We start from the raw sequence: 15,874 nt of genomic DNA, 5'->3' as shown, positions 1-15,874 counted from the left end.
TATTACAGTATGCCCAGAGACAAGATATTCGAGGACGACACCGATACGAGGCCAATGAGCTCCGAGTCCAAGGAGAACAAGCCGCCAGCCTTCAAGTACAACGATGACTCGACACAGGACGTCATGCAGGTGACGCACCGAACGCGTGCCCAGATGCAGCCACGCGTGCAGGACGAGTCGGAGATGTCGTCGCTGCTGATCCCGGCCAAGGGCTTGTCTGCGCAGTACCAGAACTACTCAAAAACCAATGTCCGCCACCCGAGTCCGCTCTCCAAAGTTCAGAACCGCAGCCAGTCGACGGCTAACGACGACGAGTCGCAACGGCGAAGTTCCATACACGACGCGTTGGAGGAAATGCGCAGGCGCTCGAGAAGCCCGCAAGAGCAGGGGGATAAGCGGCAGAATGGATCGCCGCGCATGTCGTCGGCCAAGTCAAGCTTGACGGCGGTGCCCCCGTCGCCTGAGCAAGCCAATGAATCTGCATTCGACGGCTCAGTGGTGCGCTCATTCTTCATGCCTGATGTGTCACACCTCGGTGATTTTGTCACTGGAACCTTGCGCTTCAGCGGGTCCATGCGCAATGGCGTGCCTGTTTTCGTGAAGAATGGTAAGGTTCATGACAGCCGGGATAGGCGCTCGCAGGCTCACCATGCCGAGCTGGACGAGCTGGAGGTACCGGAGGATGAGGAGAGGATATTCGTGTCCATGGACATGATCCGCGAAGAGATTGTCTCTCTTCAGGAACACTACGACAAGGTACAGGAGTACGCCTCGAATCTCCAGGAGCAGGTGGAGAGCCTTGAGGCTGAGCTTAAGAAACGACCAGCATCTGGGAGCCGAGGCAATGCGGAGTTCATGAATCAACACTTAGCAGACCAGAAGGACCGTAAGTCAGCTGTATTACTATGTGTGGGGACCTTACTAATGTCCACAGGCTTGGAAGTCGAGGTTGCTGACTTGCAATCACGCCTCGAGCAGGCAGCGCGAAAGAACACGATCAACGAAATCGAGAATGAGTCAATTGCTCAGGAGAAGGACCGCGCTGTCAGAAAGCTGCAGGAGGCTTGCGAAGACATCAACAAGCTCACGCGCAAGTTGGCTACTCGAGAGAGGGAGCTGGAGACATCACACAAACAGCTGGAGTCGACAGTACAACTGCGCCGTGAAAATCATCAAATCCGCGATGATTACAAGAAGATGGCAGACAAGCACGACGCACTCGAGCTCATGAATAATGACCTGCAGGATCGACTTGCCGACTTCGAGAAGGAAGTCGAATCGCTCACTTCCAACAACGACACAATGCGCCGTCAGTATCAGTCCATCTTGAACGAGAACCGGTCACTACGTACCGCCAACCAGAATCTTTTGGAGGAAAACGCACGACTTCGCGCAAACCCCGATGCTGCTCAGTCTAACACCGCCCGCGAAGAGATTGACGATCTCCGCTCGCAGATGCGTGCTTCTGACGAGGAAAAGATTGCGCTCCAGACCGACAACGATAGCCTTGTTCGCCACAACGAGAACTACTACAGCGAGAACAAGACCCTGCGCCGCGAGAATGCAGGCTTTGAGCGAAGTATCGCTGAGATGCGCGACCAGAACTTGAAATTGAAGGAAGATGTCGAGTTCCTGAAGGGACAATTGGATCACTGCCGACCCATCCCTAAGGAGGACTTCTCGGCACGTCTCGAAGAGCAGACCGACGACAACATGACTTCAGCATTCTTCCTACCTGATATCACCGTCGAAAGAAATGACACAGGAGCTGTGCCGGAGAACACCCAGACGCAAGACTTGCCCCCGTTACCCGAGTTTACGGAACACACCAACAGGATGTCGGCGATTGTGGATATGACAGAAGAACGCACGGAGAAATCGACGAGGCACGAGACTACCAGCCACACTCAGCAACAAAGGGCCAAATTGAGCAAGACATCAACAGCCGGCACGGCTGCGAACAAGGTTGCTTTTGCGGTTCCCGAGCACCCCGTGCGGGCCAGCAAGAGTACGTCGCAGCTACCTAACCAGAGCAGCAAACGCCGCACAGCCTCGATGCCAGTCAAGCGCACATCTATGCCCATTGTAGACATGGACGAATCTACCGGCCTGCTTTCCCTTGACAACACCACACAGGACCCCTCGCTACCACTTCCCGAACTGCTCAAGCCACGTAAAGAGGCCAAGGATGGCAAGAGGCAACAGAAGAAGGATGCCACTCACGAAGTGACAAGTCAAAGCCAGAGTCAGAGCCGCGGGTCTGAACAGCGCCGCCACTCGCACCAGCGCTCACACTCTCGCGGTTCCCAGAGCTCCAAGCACATTGCGGTCGAGACAACTGCGGAGAGCCAACTTGGTGTCGAGAAGGACAGCTGCCCTGCCCTATCAAAAGATGCTCGCCGCGTCCTGGACAACCTCTGTGAGCACAAGTGTAGCAACTGCACCGTCTGCAGTCGGATCACGTCCCACCGCGGCGTCATATCATCAACAGACCTCGTGCTCGGCAAGAAGCGTGTCACTGTTCCTCGTCCTGTTCCTGTTACCGACCGCGGGCTTGGTGAAGATGCGACTATGCGTCCGGCTCATCATCCTGGCCATGCGCTTGCCATGGTCATCAAGTCTCTTGAAGACGAAGCGCAGCACATGCAGCTGGAGCTAACACGCGCGCAATTCGAGTACAACAGCTCCGACAAGGCTTACGGCCGTCGTGAACGCCTCATCATGGCAGAGTCGATACGCCACCTGCTCAAACAGCTGGAAGCCAAGAATGATCAGATTTACAGTCTGTACGACGTGCTAGAGGGACAAAAGTCGGCAGGGCAGGTCATGTCGGAGGATGAGGTGGAAATGACGGTGCTCAACATTACAGGCATGACTGTAAGGGATGTGACCAGCGGGACGGAGCAGCTCACGTGGGAGGGAATTGGTGACCTTTGAATTGCCTTTTGGTATTGACGAGAATTAGGCGTTTGCGCATGATGACGCAGGAGATTGGCGCAACGGATCGGAATCAGACTGGATCAAGGTTTTTTGGCTGGCGTTTGTACGATGCACATTGTTCGGTATCGATGTCGCCCTTTTGAGGGCTTGGACCACGGCAACACGATGAATATTCTTGTCACTGAAACAACTTGATGAAGTGAAAGCTACTATATTTGATATGCTGAATGACGTTTACTCATCGGACATGTCTTCGTCTTCCTCATCCTCATCCACCTCGAGCATGTCCCCGTCCATCCCCATCTCCTCATCGTCTTCTTCCGCGTCTTCATCTTCATCTGCTTCGCTGTCCATATCCTCGCCAGCGTTGGTAGCGGCTTCCTCTTCCTTCCTCTTCTTCTCATCCTCCTTCCGGGCCTCCTCTAGCATCTTGGCCCGTTGCGCTCTCTGCTTCCTTTGCCCAATGACATAGGCACCCAGCGGTGTCTTGCCCACATCGTACTCCTTCAGAAAGTTCTCCACCTGCGACCGGTTCTTGGGCGCAAAGTCGACCTTGGCCCGCTGCTCCTCGATGAACTTGCCGTTGGCCTCGAGCTTCTGCACGAGCAGCACCAGCGAGGCCACGAGCTTCTGGTTCTTGTTGCCGTTGGTCTTGGAGCGGGCCTGCTTCAGCCAGCGCTTCAGTTGGATGATGAGCGGCAGGGCGAGTTCGGGCAGGGCAATGGACGTCGACCAGAGGAGGAAGTACTCGCCCAGGAGCTCGACTACCTCCTCGCCGACGCCGTCCTGGTACACGCGCGTGCGGAGGTAGGATTTCGGTGCCTTGTAGGCGACGGAGAAGTCAAAGGCTTTGAGCGTGGACGGCTTTGGTGGTTTCTTCATCTCGGCCGAGTTGAGGACTTCGAGGAGTGGCGACGCGAGGGGGATGTACGTGCCCGTGGCGCGGGATGTTCGTAGTAGGGAGCGGATGAGGTGGAAGCGGAGCGGGAAGTAGACGGACGTGGGGATCAGCCGGAGGGCGCCGAGTGTGACCTGAACGAGAGGGTAGATGAGCGGCCGGAGGAGCGACTCCTTGCCGGCTTCGGCCTCTTTGAGGGGCGAGCAGTGCTCGGCGAGCACGCAGGACCAGAAGTCGAGGGAGTGCGTGTACTGCCAGTTGTACACGATGCGGAACGAGTCGTTCTTGTTGTTGACGATGCTACTCCGGAGGTGGATGGCCAGTTGGCGGATGAAGGTGAAGGCGGTGGTGTATCCGACCTGGGGGTCGATGCCCCAGAGCTCAGCCGCCGAGTTCTTCATGAGGTTGATGCCCTGGATCGTGTTGGCGTTGGTGACGCGGCAGCCCTGGATGAGACCCTGGTAGGTGCTCTTGAGCACCGTCTCGCGGATGCCCTTGTCTCCGATGACGACGAGCCTGCGGAGGACGAGGAAGGCGGTGATACGCGTGGACTCTGTCGACGAGGGCTGGGCCCAGAAGTTGACGACGGACTTGGCGAGAGCCTTGACGAGCTTCTTAAAGGAGAGGAGGTAGGGGAGGATAGGCTCAATGGCGGAAAGGGTGAGCTTCAAGGTGCGGTCGTCAGAGAGCGTGCTGAGGAGGTGCATGATCGAGGTGGTGTAGGTCTTGAGCAACAGTGACAGTGTCTTGAACTTCTTGGTCTCGGTCTGGACGTAGACCTTGCCAGAGGATGACTCCTTGGCAGGGAGGTGGTGCTTCATGACGGTGGGGATCTCGTTGAGGGCCAGGAGCAGCACGTCGTTGAAGACTTCCGGGCTGTTGATGGTCCAGCGTCCAGGGCGCGAGTCCTCGTCTTCGTCCTCGTTGAGGTGGGCTGCGCAGCGGAAGGCGAGCACCGTCTGGCGGGCGGCACGAAGCGAATGCGTCTCGGCCATGGATTTGCGCCAGGAAGCCACGAGTTCTCTGGTCAGCTCATTGCCAACAGTCGCCTCTTGGGCCTTCTTGGCCTTCTTGCGCTTCTTCTTGGGCTGTTCTTCCTCCTCGGCTTCGTCCTCGGCAGCTGAATCCTGGCTGAGCTCGTCGACTTCGGCCAGGTCGGCATTGTCGTCAAAATCAAGCGCCTCTGGGTCGTTCTCCTTCAGGAACTTGTAGAATTCGGGATCCTTCTTCGCGAGATCGTCCATGGTCTGCTTACTCATGGCGCCCATCTCGTCGTCGTCTTCGCCATCCTCATCATCGTCATCGTCGCTGATAACAGGCTGTGCACCGGTCGAATCATCCGAATCGCTATCAGCTTGACCATTTGTCTCTTCCTTGGGGCCATCGCGCTTCCTCTTTTTCCCATTGCTCCTTTGCGAGATGATCTCCTCGAACCCTCCATTGAAGAAGTCGTCTGTGCTCATGTCGTTGACCTTCTTGCCCTTTCCAATGACACTGCCCGTAGGAGCATCCACAGGCTTGCCATTGGGACCCTTGAGATACTCAGCATCGGTGGCGTTGCGTGCCTTCTTCTTGTCGTTCATCTGGTAGCGCTGCTTGATTTTGGCATTGGCCTTGCGCTTGTCCAGAACACCTGTGAGGTGCTTCTTCTCGAACTTCTTGGTCGCCTTGGCGTTCTTCTTGCCTGGACCCATGATGACGGTAGGCCTGAGGGCGCGAATGGAGAATTGGTTGGGTCAGCAAAAAGAAAAGCAGAAAGCGATAAATTCAGACCATCGCGGGATGGCAGATAGGCAGCTAGCCAGGCAGAGAGATCCTCCCAAATTTTTCCGCGGCATCTTATCGATAGCGCAAGTGATTGCGGCAGGCGGTCTACAGTTTCTGCCACCGACGTAGCTGTCAACAGGCCCCGCCAGGAGCTCCCCCACCCCAAGTATCGCGACCAGCTTCCTTCACTCCCTCTGAACGAGTGACGATTGGGACGATGTCTCATTTCAATCACCCGCCATGATCCCCCGACCCCAGAGCTACGCGCCGACGCCGCATAGCTATGTTCCCAACACGTCCCTCAATGCGACCATCAATCTCGACGAGGAGGTCAAGCTGACCTCAACGCGCGCCGAGCGCGATCTGCAAGAATCCCTTGCCGAGCTATTCAGCATCATTGTTACTTTGGACGAGCTCGAAAAGGCTTTTCTGAAAGACGCGGTTCCCGAGAGCGAGTACACTGAGATTTGCGAGCGTTCCCTGAGGCAGTACAAGGCGCTGCTGGCGGATGAGACGATTGCAAAGGAGTTTCAGGGACTGGAGGAGTTCAAGGCACGATGGGAGGTTCGTACACACTTTTCTTGTACTACTGTGGCTCACGAAACTAATTATTGGAAAGCTCGAAGTGCCTCGCGCGACCGAGCGATTGCGGGTGGGCATGCCCTCGACTACGGTGACAGCTGGCTCTTCCGCGCCCAGCCAGCCACAACAACAGTCCTCCTCGTCGAATAACACAAGCGGTGTTCTCATCTTGGAAGCGACTCAGGAATTTATCACGTTTCTTGACGCCGTCAAGCTGGGTCTCTTGTCGAAAGACCAGCTGCATCCACTGCTCTCGGATGTCATTCAATCCGTCAACAAAGTCACCGACAAGGACTTTGATAACCGGGGCAAGATTGTCCAGTGGCTCATCACATTGAACCAGATGAAAGCTACAGAGGAACTGAGCGAAGGTCAAGCGCGAGAGCTGGAGATGGATATCCAGCAAGCCTACAATGGCTTCCGGTCCACTCTGACGTGATCTTCCCACGCCTGACTACATTTGTACATCGTAGAGCCGTATATAGACGCTATACAAGGAACGTCCAGAAACTGGGATAGACGAATTCCTCCTCAAAGATACGTCTGACCTGCTCCAATACGAAACGCTCCACTTTGCCCACGTTTTTCAGACTCGCTTTGCCGCCGTCTCGTTCTCCAATCTCGCTCTCCACCTTGATCTCCTGTAACAAACCGCCGAACCGTGTTCCTGATTCTCCAGTGTCGAGATCTTCGTCTTGCTCGCCAGGAGGCACCGCAGCTGCGGCGTCTTCGGGGCTCAGGAAGCAGAACTGCACTCTTTTGCGTATATGCGCCAGCACTCCCACCCCGTCAAAAGACAAGCCCGTAATGTTCAATTTGAGCGGTATCCCCACGAAGCTAGGCATCGGGTAGTCGAGTAGAATCTCCGCCGTAAGGTTCAGTCGTATATCGCCCGCGTACTTGATCCGAAATACAGCCTGGACGTCATCCACCCTCGCCTCGCGCCGCCTTTGGGCCCCTTCTTCTTCAGGATGCTCATCGTCATCGTACTCCTCTTCAATGGCCTCCTCGAAATGTGCCGCATCCCGCGTAGGTGGCCGGGACGTATTGGCGCTGCCGGTGGGGGCCAGCGTGCTCACGCTGTGTTTCTCCCGCAGAACGCCTAGTCGACCTTCCTCCACGGATATGCTGCTCTGCGACAGGTTTCGCGAATGGTGGGATACTGGAGTCGAGGTACCCGCCATCCAGGAATTGATGCCTCCCCGTTGCGCCACCACGGCCGCAAGAGGTGTATGCGTCCCTCCTGTGTGAGGACCAAAATGATGCCCTTGGAAGTAACTTAAGCCCGGTCCACCTAGAATGCCTGGTGTGCTCGTGCCCAAAAATGGACTGCGCAGATCCTGTCCAGCTTGGCCTCTGGTGTCCCTTGCCTTGCCTTTCACCGGCCGTTCTTCTTCCTCCTCCTCTCCCTCACTGCTCTCATCATCGCCTTCTTGTCGTTCGTAGAAGTCTGGCAACGGGTCTGTGATATCTTTGAGCTCCAGGGACGGTGGTATGTTGCCGAAGTGGAAACCATGCACATGTACCGATTTGATGAACCGCGGGAGGGGAATGGTCTGGAATTTGGAGTGGATAAAGGCGCGAATGCTCTCAGCGAGGGCGTCACCGTCGGGGCCGGAGGTGAGCGTTTCCCAATTCAAGTCAATGCTCATGGTGAAGTGGTGATGAATCTATGTCGATCTGGGGCTGGATCAAGCTTCATTCACCTAGAGGTGTACGGAGTAGAGCGCGCCAGCCCCACCACCGTCTGCGGCTGAGCACTCACCAACTGATCAATGTGATCTAGACTACAGCGCTAGTGATTGATTTAGAGGAACAGCTTTGGGAATTCAGAGATCCATTTGACGGCTCTACTGAGACTCGAATAGATATTCCGCCCAGTCCAGTAGTCTAAACCGTCTCTGAAAACATCGATTGCATAACTGATAGATTGCTACAACAGGCCATGAAATACGTACTGCCAAAGAGGCGCATCTCATTGTCATTATCATGAGCTTCATAATTCCTTGCCGACTTGGCCCCTGGATGTCTACTATGAAATATGTCTACGCGCCATTTGCTGTCTCCCTGCTGCTCTGCTCATTTATCGTCCTCGAAGCGGGCCCGCGAATAATGTGGATAGTTGGGGTAGTTGAACAAGTGCCAGCATGTGGGCGACTGAAGGATGTACCTTGGATGTGTCAGCTTTTTTCTTTGGGTTGAACGCCTTTGTGTGTCTTACCTAGCCATGGCCTCTCGGAACCGGTTCTTGTACTCTTTCGGACTCGTCACCGTGGGTCTGTTTCTGCCGCCGCCTGCAAATCCCCGATCTTTGATCCAGCTTTCCAGTTTCTTGTCCCAGGTGTATGTTCGGATGCAGTCAATGATACCCACCACAAGCTCTTTGCGGTCCTCGTCCACGGCGATCATGAGGGAGTAGTCCATCACATTTTGGCGGGCCAGGAACAATGTGTCATTCCAAACGGACGCCCTAAGCAGCTTCTTGGAGTGCTCACGCGCGAAAAGAGGCGACTCGGCGATGAACTCGACCATGTTCTCATCGAGAAGAACTTCGTTCTGTTCACCGGTTGATTGGATCTTGCGGTTACGCATGGAACCCTTCAGGTCAAATATCCTTGTTGGCGAGCGGTCGTAGAACAAGTTCTCGGTGACGAGCAGATCCAGCCGGACATCCACCCCAGTTGTTGGATTCTTTATGAGGACTTGGAAGAATCCGACCATTTTCGCAATCACAGACGGCAGGTCGTGGAATAGCGACTCGGCCATGATGCTGAAGTACCCAGGAGCGAAGCGAAGGAAGGCCGATGTTTCGACAGGTGACAGTGACTTGAGAATCAGTCGGTCGTCTAATGTCTTCAGAAACACAGACTTGGTTTTGCCGCCCTTGGAGTCCCATTTCAAACATCTTGACAATGATTCGACAATACGCTCTGCCACACCGCATTTTCTGCGCAGGGCGTCGAATTGCTCCGCGTAAAAGATTTTGCAGGTCATGACGGATGCACCATCCTTGAACTGGTACTTGAGGTGGGTGCCCGTGGCACGTAGCAGACTCTTCTCAAGCTCGGTCCCGTCTAGGACCTCGGTGGCCTTTTCGGACGCAGACATCGATGAGGGCTTGGAACCGACCGCATCCGCATGTTCCTGTTGCGCAGAAGCATGCGCCTCACCTCTGATCTGGGTCAGCTTGTCCTTGTAGTCTCCACTGTTGAGTGCAAGAGCAATGACCGAGCTCGGTTCATCCTCGCGGACAATAATGTCGGAATCGACAAATATGTGGTCGTTCCCCGTCACAGGATAGTCCAAAGCAGGCCACCCACTGGCGGACCGTTCCGCCCAAAAGTTTGTCAGATACTTCATCAAACTTGTCCGCTGGTGTTTCGGCAGTTCCAAGGGGATTTCTGTGCTCGGCTCCAGAGAGTCTGCAATCTCTTTGATGCCAGGCAGAAAGTCGTCCGATACTGTTGGTTCAGCGTCACTGGCGCCCGCCTCATCGTCGGAGGCTGTGCCTTGGCTAGGCTGGGTTGTGAATAGCTGCTCTGCCTCGACCTTTTCTTCCTTTCTTACGTTTTTGGGACTTGAAGCTCCGTCTCCGAGAATAGGATGGTCCTGCTGAGGCCCAGCGGTCGCAGCTGGTCCGCCAGCGGGGGCAGGTTCAGGTGCCTCATCTCGGGCCAGTTTGTCTGGTGCCTTCTCAGGGGCTTGTTCAGCAGATTGTGCCGGCTCACCGAAGGCCTCCTTGACGTCGTCGTATACCTCAATGATAGCCTTTGTTGACGTTCTAGGCAGCATTGCCCGAGGCGTCCTCAAAGTGTCGGCGCGCTTCTTACGATCACGGATGCGCTCGCGTTCAAATTCTCGACTGAGCTGCTCAAAGTGCTTTGCAAGCGTCGACACCCTGGAGTCTCTCTTTTTCGAGACCAGGCGGGGGATGCTCGACTGCCCTGATTTGGAACGGTTCTTTAAGGCTGCAAGCCCTAATCGCTCAGAAAGTTTCTTATCCACTTTCATCGACGGCTCGGCTTGCTGCTCTGGTGGCGGTGAATCCGCGGCACCTGTCCTCCCGTCCCTGAGAACGTTTGCTTTACCAGAAGACGACTGCGATCTAGGCAATGGTCTAGCGGGCTGGGTCATGCTGCGTGTCAATGGTGGCGAGACGGCGGTGCCGGAGCGCCGGCTGCTGCGGCGCTCCATAGACGTCTTGGTCCCCTCAGGGGGAGGTGATGGTATACTGACTCCATCCAACTGACCGAGCTGGGGAGATTGTGAAGCCTGTTCGCGCCGCTTCTGGTCAACTATCTCGCCAAGCGTGAGAGTAGGCAACGGTGATTCTGACACAGATCTGTCCGTTCCCTGAGGCGAAGGTGACGGTCTGGGGACCTCCGTTATGGCAAAGACAGGTACTGCAGGGGCTTGAACCGCGGTGTTTTCCGTCGTTGCCGGAAGGGCGCTGCCGGAATGTTTCGTAGCGACAGGGGAGCCAGCCAAGTCCAGGGCATCAACTCTTTCGATTGCACCTTCGGCGGGAATCGAGATCTTCTCGTCTTCTGCCGAAGCGACATGGTCCTCGATGTTGACCGTCGATGCTGCACTAGCTTCCATGCTGGTGTTGTCCGTGCAATCCGTAGGCTGTGTGCTCTTCTCATCTGGCTCCGTAAAGGTTTGGGACGGCTCGTCACTATCGCCGACCGACCCAGAACCCTCATTTGAAACAAGCGAGTCTTTGGATTCATTGTCAGCAAACATCTTCTTGAGCTGAAGCATAGTGAGCTGTCTCATGTCCTTGTCGCCCAGGAAGTCCGCCTCAAATTTGGCAAAAGCCGTGTCCCACTCGCCAGCGAGCTCCAACATTCTCCGGGTGATCTTGTTGAAGGGGACCACCTCGTAGTATTTTGTGTTGACGTAAATCTCCTGCAGTTCATGAACAATGTTGGGCTGGTCTTCGTTGGCCTTCTTTGCCAGCCTATCCACCTCGGCTCTGCATACATCTGCCTTCTCCGGCAGCACGCTGTCGATGCGGATACCTTTGAGACGGGCTTTGACTGAAGTCATGTACCTGTTCCAACGCTCCTCCATTTTGGTGTAAATGTCGTTTTTGAGTTTCAGGTCATTCGCCACCTTCCAAGTGATGCGCGCGCGAGGGACGACAATCTCCAGAAGATCGATAGGATCCCAGTGTATCCGAACCCGGGAATTTCCCAGGCGAAAGTAGCGGATGTGGTCGCGGCGATGGTCATGCGGGCACGGAACGGTGTCTTTCATCTTCAAGCCACGACCCCAGTACAGCAACTCCAGGTATTTACCAAAGGAGTATTTGAAGGTGGAGTCAGACATCATCATTTCATCGGAATCTTTCTGGCAAAGTTTGCAGTAAGTCCAAATCATAATGTCGCCTGCATGTTCCCGTTTCGGCGATGCGTCCGGCAGTCGTTCAACAAAAACCGTGATACGTGACTGGTCGTGAACATATGTCCGATGATGCTCCATCATTTTGCGCTCACAGCCATTGGCAGTACATATATCGTCCTTGCTGTAGATCAAGTCTTCGATATATTGCCCCAGAGAGCTATCAGGATCCATCTCAGAGTCGTATCGCTGTTCATCGTAGAAGTTGATCGCAACCAGACCTGGTTCAGTGCATGGAATTTTGGTGTCAGTGCAGATGACCGAATACAACACCACAATGTTCTGGTGCGAATAAGGATCGAAGAGATCAAGATTGCCTTGAATGTAGGTCTCCCAATGTCTCGTCTGAGTTCTGTAATTGAACAAGGCCTTATCGTACTCGGCATCATGAACGGCGTGGAGGATCTCCATCATTTGCCTCGGGGCTTTCTGGCCAATCTTTTCAACCATTTCAGGTCTGATCAATTGGAACGTCTGAGCTCGATCTTTCTTGCCAAGCTTCCTCTGAGTTGGGACAACAGCGGACGAGGTTTCCTTTTCTGGATTTGCGCGAGCCTTCTCGCTTTGATCTGCTTCATCATTGGCCTGCGGCTCTTCTGCTTTCTTTTCCTCTGCAGCTTTCTCCTGAATACTTTCGTCGTCCTCAACGGGCTCCTCCTCAGCTTCAATCCCATGATTAAGGAGACGTCGTAAGTAAAATAGTCGTCTTTCCTGCTCTCGTGCCTTCATCAGCAGGTATGGTTGGGCGAATTTGACATAAGGCGAAGCGGAGAGGATTTTCGTCTCGTATTTAGCAATCATGTCGCTGTAATATGTCGGCATTGGCACATCATCTGGGACCTGACTGGCTAGATCACTGTCCTGTGCTTCCGGCGACACTGTGGTTTGGGCCTCCGCAGATGATCCGGGTGGACCTATCACTTGGCTGTCTCTTTCGCTGATTGATGAGGACTCCGCTGTAGGTTGGGAAGCCTGGTTGATTTCCGATGGCGCGTCGACAACGGCTGCCTGACCACTACTGCCGATGCCACTCGTGCTGCTGGCAGAATGGAAGCTTTGCTCGGCCAGTATCGAATTTGACAGTGACGCCTCGCCCGACTCTAGTGCCTCGACGGACTCGTCTCTGAGAAGACTTGATTCGAGCTTGAGATTGTACACAACGTAAACCATGAATTCGACAATCGACTTTATCTTGCCAAGGTGCGATTGATCGGTACCTCGGAGGGCAATGGTGCAACCCAGGTCGGGCCGGCATCCTGACAAGAAGATGTACGACTTTTTTCGCCCAGGATGGTCGTTGTTAACAAAAGTTCGTACCTCGAAATTGGCGCAACGGCCGACCCTGACAGGCAGGGCCAGCATATCAAGCGATGTAACAATTTCAGTTTCTGCGCAGCGGGACACGGCCTCGATCACTGTGTGCTTAACGTTGTAAACGACCGCGATGTTGGCCTCCGATAAGTACTGCAGGGCAACACCAGAGACACCCTTCTCTGCAAGCAGCACATGAGGACGGAGATTTGTGATTCTTTGCACAACCACTCGCAGAAACTCTTTCTCCTGCTCAATGACTGGCTGCAAACTCATAAAGTGTTGGTCGTGTCGCTGGTACTCGACAGGAAACGTGACGAGCACAATGCGAGGGTTGTCAATCTTGCGAGGCATGCTCTTCAAAGCGACATTCTTGGTGAACACAACCCCAGAGACATAGGACGTATCGCCTGGCTTGCCACCGGGGATTCTTTTCAGCTTCACGTAGTGTCTGATGTCCATGTCTTCTCCAGCAGTCACGTCGGGATCTACATCGTCCGTGGCTTGCAGCAGGATCGGAACCAGGGACTTCTGCCATGGGCCAGGTTCGCGGAAGCCGTCATCCACAAGAAGCTGATGGAGAAGTCTGTGGACGTGGCGAACACTGGATTTGTTCAACTCCACTTTTGGTGCTCTCTGTAGCAAAGATTCGCTCCTAGTAATCTGTGGAGTGTGCGTCACCTGGTGATCCAGAAACACCGGAAACTCGGTGGACGTTGTCGGCCCCTTGAAAACTCCTGATTTTGGCCTTGGCGAGGGAAGGTTGTGAACACTACCACTGACATTGCTGAGATTGCGCCGTCGTTGGGATCTCCGATGGCCAATCAGGCTCGCAGGTCCGTTGACATCGTCAAATGGTCCCCTGCCACTCAAGCCGCTGATGCTCTTTTCGCCTGCCCTATGGCGATGTCTTCTGCCTGTATTGAGTGAAGCTGACGTGTTGGAACGATCAAGCTCAAAACTGCCCGACATAGCATCCGCGTTCGACATGGCAGTGAACAATCCCATTTGTTCATCGCCGCTGGACTCATCCGACATATAGTCGGCAAGTTCCGGGTCAATGATGTTGTCATCGTGGAATGCAGGAAGCTTGGGCTTTTTAGAGGCTTCTTCCTCGATCCCTTTCCGGAAAGGGGCTCTGTGCTCTGGTTGAGGCTTGAATCGCCCCAAGAAGCCATGTTTTGAATGATGTCTCTTGTGTCCGGCCGAGGACTGTGGTCTTCCAGATGCAAGTGACTTGAGCGACCTTGACGAGCCAGGTCTACTCAGCTGCTGGGGAGCGTCGATCTCCAATATCGCCGAGGACCTGTGGGTAGAATCGCGCTTGCGTCGAGTGGCTGGAATCGCCATCATTGGCGTTGTGATAGGACGTGCATCTTCAGAGCCCTCGGACGCGATAGCGACCTCCTTATCCTTACCCTTTGCTGGGGTTCGTCCAGGGGCATGGGGTGATCGCGACCGTCCACCGCCCATCATTCTGGAAAAGACGGGCGCATGGTCGTCCCCGGAGTCCTCAGAGCCGCTGGCATCAAACCGCCGGCTGATAACTTCCATGCATCGCTTGCAAACGCGCAGCGTACCCGAGACACCAAATTTATCCCCTGAAATGACCGTTGTACATTTGGAGTCAAAGATGCATCCGCATGTACGACAATGGTGTTTTCGACGAAACGCAGAAAAGGGCACCTGGCAATAGAAACACTGCTTGACCGTATCGTCCTTCATCCAAAACTCTTTGTTCAGGACCTGTCGGCGCATTCTATCCAGTTGAGAGAGACGATCAGTCGCGCCTTCGTAGCTGACGTTAGCTGCTGGTTTCTTGTGCGAATTGGACTCTTTGGAGAAGTTGTCATGGTGTACTGAATTATTGGCGGAGATACTGATGGGGCTTGCTGCTGCTGTGCCACGATCAGTAGACGAGTCGCGGGAGCCGGCAGAACGGTTGTAGCTGAGGCGGCTGATTGCAGTCGGTCTTCTTGTAATGTTGTCCGGCGAGAGGAGTGAGCTTCCCGAAGGTGTCCGCAGATGCCGCGTCTGGATGCTTGGGATCGGCGGGGGGGCCATCTTGACGGGGCTTCTAGTCGTGTCCGCGCTGGCAATGCTCGAGCTATCTTCGCGATGAGCCCGGGGTGGTAACTTCCCTTCCTTTGTATCATAGAGCGATGGATCCATGTTCGCTAGGCGGGCTTCAAGGTCAACGCGACTCAAGCTCCTCCGAGCAGAATCTCCAGTGCTGTCCTGTGAAGCCAGCCTGCTGCGCCCACTTTCCTCCTTTGAGAGCACCGGGGGGTGGGCTAGGACGGAACTTGTAGCGTTGGTCGGCAGGCTCTGGCGATTTGAGGCTTGTGACTTGGGTCCGGTCATGAGACTCATGCTGTTTGGTTTTGACTGCTGAGAGCTCGTTGAGCGGGTGTCCAGCACTTCTGGGATACTGACGGTCGATGCGCCATCGGTTATTGTATCATGGCGCGATAGCTTTGAGGGTGATGCGCTCTGCCCAGTATCCTGACGGCTTGCGGAAGACACCGATTGCCTTGACGCTCGCCCACCGAGATCAGCCTCCGCCTCCAGACCATCCTGTATTTTCTTGGCGGGGGAATTCCCAACCCCCACAGCTTCTCGAAACCTGCTGTACAGACCACTGAAGCCCTGGGTGACGATTTCGCCAGGCCCGCCCTTGGGGTCGGTCGAGGATGTCGGTAGCGGGGGCGGTGCAAAGTCGTTGAAGGTCGTCAAGGAATCGGCACGGCTCGCGGCATCGTGGATACGGTCGAGAGCGTAAGAAAGCTGTTCCTTATCAATCGTGGAGCTAACAGAAGCGACTGAGCCCCTGCGGTTGCGGAAGCTGATGGGTGAACCGAGTGCACCGCTGGTGTCGGGCACAGCAGACGAGCGCTTGGTGGGTGGGCTTTCTGGCATCGTGACCAAAGCGCGTGTAGCACACCTCAGTTGAGGAAAGCTAGGTGGACG

General features: G+C 54.9%; 3 protein-coding genes across 3 annotated transcripts; 1 reads left to right on the top strand and 2 right to left on the bottom strand.

The window, feature by feature from the left end:
* Positions 1-3,132: 3,132 nt before the first annotated feature.
* F5Z01DRAFT_645322 (Noc2p family-domain-containing protein) lies at positions 3,133-5,688 on the bottom strand. The gene has a single exon (XM_046262829.1). It carries the CDS (start codon positions 5,530-5,532, stop codon positions 3,175-3,177), a length of 2,358 nt encoding a protein of 785 aa, XP_046122087.1. The 5' UTR covers positions 5,533-5,688; the 3' UTR covers positions 3,133-3,174.
* A 157-nt stretch (positions 5,689-5,845) lies between these two features.
* On the top strand, positions 5,846-6,626 carry F5Z01DRAFT_615953 (vacuolar protein sorting-associated; the record flags this gene model as incomplete). The annotated part of the gene is made up of 2 exons (XM_046260887.1): positions 5,846-6,169; positions 6,225-6,626. The coding sequence occupies 2 exons, from the start codon at positions 5,846-5,848 to the stop codon at positions 6,624-6,626; spliced, it is 726 nt and encodes a 241-aa protein (XP_046122086.1).
* Positions 6,627-6,675: 49 nt separating this feature from the next.
* F5Z01DRAFT_717916 (phosphatidylinositol-4-phosphate 5-kinase fab1) lies at positions 6,676-15,823 on the bottom strand (the record flags this gene model as incomplete). The annotated part of the gene is made up of 4 exons (XM_046266548.1): positions 6,676-7,834; positions 8,097-8,219; positions 8,409-12,072; positions 12,226-15,823. The coding sequence occupies 4 exons, from the start codon at positions 15,821-15,823 to the stop codon at positions 6,676-6,678; spliced, it is 8,544 nt and encodes a 2,847-aa protein (XP_046122085.1).
* Positions 15,824-15,874: the final 51 nt, after the last annotated feature.

The sequence above is a fragment of the Emericellopsis atlantica genome, assembly GCF_019669845.1.
Source record: "Emericellopsis atlantica unplaced genomic scaffold F5Z01scaffold_3, whole genome shotgun sequence".
Lineage (NCBI taxonomy): Eukaryota > Fungi > Ascomycota > Sordariomycetes > Hypocreales > Bionectriaceae > Emericellopsis > Emericellopsis atlantica.
Note: the sequence above shows the minus strand (reverse complement) of the source record. Positions and strands in the feature narration are given on the sequence as shown.